At 34.6% G+C, this 5,345-nt stretch overlaps 1 protein-coding gene across 8 annotated transcripts in view; it reads right to left on the bottom strand.

The window, feature by feature from the left end:
- LOC108244848 (cAMP-specific 3',5'-cyclic phosphodiesterase 4D-like) overlaps nt 1-5,345 on the bottom strand; it is an 83,618-nt gene that overhangs the window by 13,048 nt on the left and 65,225 nt on the right. For all 8 annotated transcript variants that reach the window (XM_037981945.1, XM_037981947.1, XM_037981948.1 and 5 more), the window contains 5 exons: nt 3,976-4,049; nt 3,787-3,839; nt 2,787-2,899; nt 2,019-2,112; nt 940-1,106 (listed from right to left, as the gene is read on the bottom strand). In XM_037981945.1, coding sequence (XP_037837873.1) covers nt 940-1,106; nt 2,019-2,112; nt 2,787-2,899; nt 3,787-3,839; nt 3,976-4,049 — 501 coding nt within the window. The remainder of the gene's footprint in view (nt 1-939; nt 1,107-2,018; nt 2,113-2,786; nt 2,900-3,786; nt 3,840-3,975; nt 4,050-5,345) is intronic.

Genomic DNA, 5,345 nt, shown 5'->3' with positions numbered 1-5,345 from the left:
CTACTGTGAAGGACCGCAAACGCCTGCAGAGAGTGGTTAAAACAGCCTCAAAAATCACCAGGACTGCACTGCCCTCTCTGCACAGCATCTACCATCGCAGAGTCCACAGGAGAGCTGTCTCCATCTCCAGAGACCCCACCCATCCCCAACACGGACTATTCACACTCCTCCCTTCAGGCCGAAGGTACAGAAGTGTGAAATGCAGGACTAACAGATTTAAGAACTCTTTCTTTCCCACGGCCATCAGACTCTTAAACAGCTGAGCTGATGGCTTCCATAATAACTTACATTAATGGCACATAAATAACTGCACTACACTGCACTTTACCTTTATACTGTTTACCTGTCTGCATACAGCTGCACATGTATGATTAGACAATTCTACTACGGACTGTTGCAATATAATAATGTTGAACACTACCACACTACTGCACATTGTATATAGATTGTATTGTATTGTTTTGTATTTCTGGAAATGTATATTTACTTATTTATTTTCTATTGCATGCTTCGATTTGATTCTACTATCTCATATCTTACCTTGTGTCTGACATCCAGCGTGGGCAGCAAAGTAGAAATTTCATTGTACAGGGAAACGTGTTTCTTACTGTGCATATGACAATAAAGCTTTGAATTTGAATTTGAATTTTGTTTTTCCTAGATCGACATTGGCAATTTGTGACATACTGATTCTGATTGCAAGAAAATTCCTTGAGTTGAATGTATGCAAATGTATTGAATCTGGATCTATTTAGGGCTAAACTGGAATGTGCATTATTTGATATGATTTTAGACCTGTTATGTTTTTGTAAGGTGCCCTGCAATAACTTTTGTTGTGAACTGATGTGATATAAACAAACTGAAAAGAATTGAATGAAACCATTATACACTTTTATGTGAACTCTAACTTAAATAAATCCCTTTAATCACTGTGATTACCTCTGCAAGGAGTTCTTCCTGGCTGGTGTTGACCCCAAAGCGAGGGATGGTGGAGAGGGCAAGGCTATGGGTGGGCTTCTTTACACCGCTGATCTGAGACATTGGATGTTTCTTTTTGTCTTTCTCCTTGGTAAAGGCAGACATGATATCCATGTCATGGGGCTTTTCTGTCAGGTAAATTGGAATGAACAGTGAACATTGTAAAATCTTAGAGATAGCTTTGAAAAGACAATGTTTTAAAAACATTTACAGGAAGTTCCCAACTATTGTGTGAATTCTGAGACAGCATTCAAATGATTGTTTTTCTGTTCTGTATTTTTTATTACAATTTTTACAATCTAACTACTTCTCCTTGCTTTGTACTATTTTAGCTATTCATAAATCAAAAATTCAACTCACTCAGGAGATGTGGTTTTTGTAATTTTTATGTTTTCCTTTTCAACATGTTAAACTTTATTTACAAATATATTCCTCATAGAAGTACTTTAGGAAATCTTGAATTCCTTTAAATACATTTTTCCCTCTGAAATCTGCTTGAGCATACTTGCTCTAATTTTGTCTTCTTATGCTATGTTTAGCTTTTAGCTACTGTTCTGCTACTTTTAGGTTTTAGCTAGCATTTTGCTACTTTTAGCTTTTAGCTAGCCTTTTGTTTCTTTTAACTAATAATTTGTTACAGTTACCTTTGAGCTACACCTTTGCTACTTCAGCTTTTAGTTAGCCTTTTGCTACTTTTAGCTTCTAACAAGTCTGTTGTTAATATTAGCTTTTATCAAGCCTTTTGCTACTTCAGCTATTACCTATTCTTTTGCTGCTTTAGTTACCTTTTTTGGTGCTTTTACCAGAAAATTTTACCTGGTACTTCTAGCTTGCGGTTAGTGTTACACTTCATTTAGCTATTAGCTTTTATTTAGCGTTCTGTCTTTTAGATTTAACAAACTCAGTTTCAACTTCTTCAGCAAATTTCAGCTGTCATTTAGAACTTAGAACTTCATGCACTTTAAAAGAAAATGAGAGTCCTCTAGTTAAGTAATATGATATAGATATTTTCCATCAGCATACAATGAACAGCCATTTACCTAGGAAGGTGCTGGAAATGAACTCAGACACCTGGTTCCCCGAGCGGCTGGTTTCTGACAGCTGACTGAGCTCTCGGTTCAGCATCCTCTTGAACTGAGAACAGATATAACAAACATTCACCTGCCTGATCAAACACACAGAGGATGAACAAAAGATGAAAAACAGATGTATTAAATTCAAGGCTGTAATCCCATGCACTCACTCCAGTCTGTACTAATCAAACTACTGTTGGGGAACCAGGTGCAGCGTAGAAGCTTTTGATAAGTTAGTTGACAACATTTCTGCATAGTTCAGTGTCAGAAAGTGGGATAGAATGGTTGTCTTTTTATATAGTCTGTGTACACATCTAGGTCCAACTCCATATATTGTGATATTAAGAGCATATTTTTGAGTTCACTGCTTTGCAATTAATCTAGTAAACAGAGACCCACCTATCCCAAATGACAAGACTCCACTGTTGGGAGGCATCCTAATCAGATGTCTGAACCACCTTAGCTGACTTCTTTTGATGAGGAGCAGCAGTGGCTGTACTCCAAGCTCCTGCTGGATTACAGAGTGCCTTGGCTTATCTCTAAGGCTGAGCCTGGTCCCCCAACAGTAGTTTGATTAGTAGAGATTGGAGTGAATGCATAGGATTACAGCCTTGACTTAAATACAAATGTTTTTTATCTCTTGACAGGGGTACATTTAGTTTACCACTCTTTGGCCTACTGTCCAACACATCAGGCTGTTAGTTCAAAATAAATGTTGCACATTCTGTCAAATACCTTGTTGGAGGCCATCTCACTGACAGAGTGTCGAGTTTTCAGTGTCTCTAGTTGTTCCAGACACCAGTCCAGCTCATCCAGCGTCTCTATGGCCAGCTGCTGGTCTGGTTCCTCTGTCCCAAATAAACACAAGGAGGCGTTATGGAACTCATTCAGCTTTAGATAACATTCAGATATTGTCATGACTCTGGTTAAGTGGAACTCAAAAAGACTATAAACATTCTGTTGTTAGGAATTCAATTAGTTGCAAATATTGTATTTTATGTAAGACATTCACAAACTCAATATTTGAAACTGCAGAAACATTTAAAACATTCATATGACTGTTTATCTTCATAAGATAAACATTGTTTGATTCTGTAACATTTCATCAAAAAAAATTTTTTTTTAATTTTAAAAACAACCTCATACATATGCCAAGTTAAACTCTATACAAATAAATGCAATAATAATTGTGTAAAAGTTGATGTTAACCTGTTAATAGTTTCTCCCCTAAATCTTTTGAGGTTTAACCACTTCTGCATACTTTGTGTTTTTTTAACTATTCAGATATAAAAACGTTTGGGTCGATCAGGAATTGTGTGCTGACTTTTGGTTTTAGTACCTTTTATATTTTTAAAAATATTTACTTTTAAATACAAAAAAATCCCCATAGAAGTGCATCAAAATCTCTTCAATTCCTTCAAAAACTTTGTTCTCTTTTAAATCTGCTTCCGCAGATCAGTTTAGCTTGTCTTTTCATTCTTTGGCTATCTGTTCTGATTGTTTTAGCTTTCATTTTGTTTGCCTTAACTTTAACAATTCAGTGTCATGAGGTGCTTCCACACCCCTAAATTTATTTTTGAATGACACTTTTTATTTGGTAAACACACATGTTCTCAGGAACCTAGACTTTAAAGTTTGGATGTAATTATTTTACTTCAGTCATTATCACTTTGTCATTCTGCCAAGCTATATATTATTGATCGTTATTGATAAGTGAACAAATATTCTTACAAACCTGCAAGGCTGGTCTTGCACATTGATGGAGGGTTGCTGCTTGGCAATCGTGTCCTGCCAAAAGAAATCATTCAAAAATCAGCAAGTTATTGATATACTGTCAGTTCAATATGACTTTATTTTGTTAGGTTAGACAGTAAGGTAACCTTATGATTTACTAAATTGTCACTGATATAAGTTAAATGCCTACTTGCTGGCTGTTCGGTCTTGTTGGCCAGTTATGATGGCAAAGTTACTTCGGACAGTTCTCAGGCTGGCAAGGATCTTAAAAAAAACCCAGCATAACATGTAAGATTTAATAAATGTTCAATAGGTAAAATTTGTAGTACAACCAAAGCCTGCATGGCCTATAAATATAAACTAACAAATGTTTCTGTGTTAACTTGACTCATTAGGGGCCAATACGTCGACACTGAAGCACCCTTATCATATAAATGCTGAGTCAGCATTCACATTATTGCTTTACAGTTTATTCCATCCATTTAAAAAAAAATTAAACTACTTCTGCATATTTTGTGCAAATTTTAACCATTCACATTTGTTTTTATAAAACATTTATCTCAATCAACATGACTGTGCTATAAGTATTAGTAATTGCAACATTTATACTTTTTGATTTATTTAACTTTAAATACAAATATTTTCCCCAAAGGAATACATTGAGATCTTTTCAGTTCCTTTAAAACCATTGTTCTCCAAAAGTTACTTCAGCATACTTGCTTTGTTTTTATCTTCCCATGTTTCTTTTAGCTTTTTGCTATTGTCCTGCTAATTTTAGCTTTTAGATATGGTTTTGCTAATTTGACCTTTTAGCTATTCTTTTGCTAATTTTGGCTTTTAGCTATAGTTTTTTTTTCATTATAGCTTTTAGCTAGTGCTTTTTTTTCAGCTTTTAGTTACAGTTTTGCTAATTTTAGCGTTTTTTCCTTTTAGCTACTATTGTGCTCTTTTTAGCTTCTCTTTGTTTTAACTTTAACAATTAAGTTTCAGCTTTCTCAGCAAACTTCAACAACGTCTTTCAGCTCAATATTCACACTGCATTTTCACATGAAAATATTATTTCAGTTGTCACTATTCAGTTGTTATTCTTTTGTTTCCATTACAATTTTGGATTCACTAGCCCTCCTACAGCTTTCAAAAAAACATCAAATATGCAGCTCAATGAGGAATGTTGAGCTATGACTTATGGCATTTGGTAGTGGTACATTGTGTAGCAAAAATGAAATTAGCAAAAGACTGCAAAAACAATTCCCCTCAAACAACAATAGGATTTTGGCAAAACAAGTGAGAGAACACAGCCATAGCCCCCCTTTGCTAAACAGTCTTATCATCCTGAGTTCTGAGTTTTTGTTTGGTTGGTTCAGATTTTTAATTTACCCAAGCTATTTGGGTTTAGTAAAGCCTCAAAAACACATCATTGTTTTTTTTTTTAACAATTAATAGTTTAAAGAAATTTTTTTTTTTTTAAAACACACACACATACACACACACACACATTATATATATATATATATATATATATATATATATATATATATATATATAAAATTCCCTTCTCAC

This window comes from Kryptolebias marmoratus, linkage group LG20 (genome assembly GCF_001649575.2).
Source record: "Kryptolebias marmoratus isolate JLee-2015 linkage group LG20, ASM164957v2, whole genome shotgun sequence".
Classification (NCBI taxonomy): Eukaryota; Metazoa; Chordata; class Actinopteri; order Cyprinodontiformes; family Rivulidae; genus Kryptolebias; species Kryptolebias marmoratus.
The sequence above is the reverse complement of the archived record's forward strand: the minus strand, read 5'-3'. Positions and strand labels throughout refer to the sequence as shown.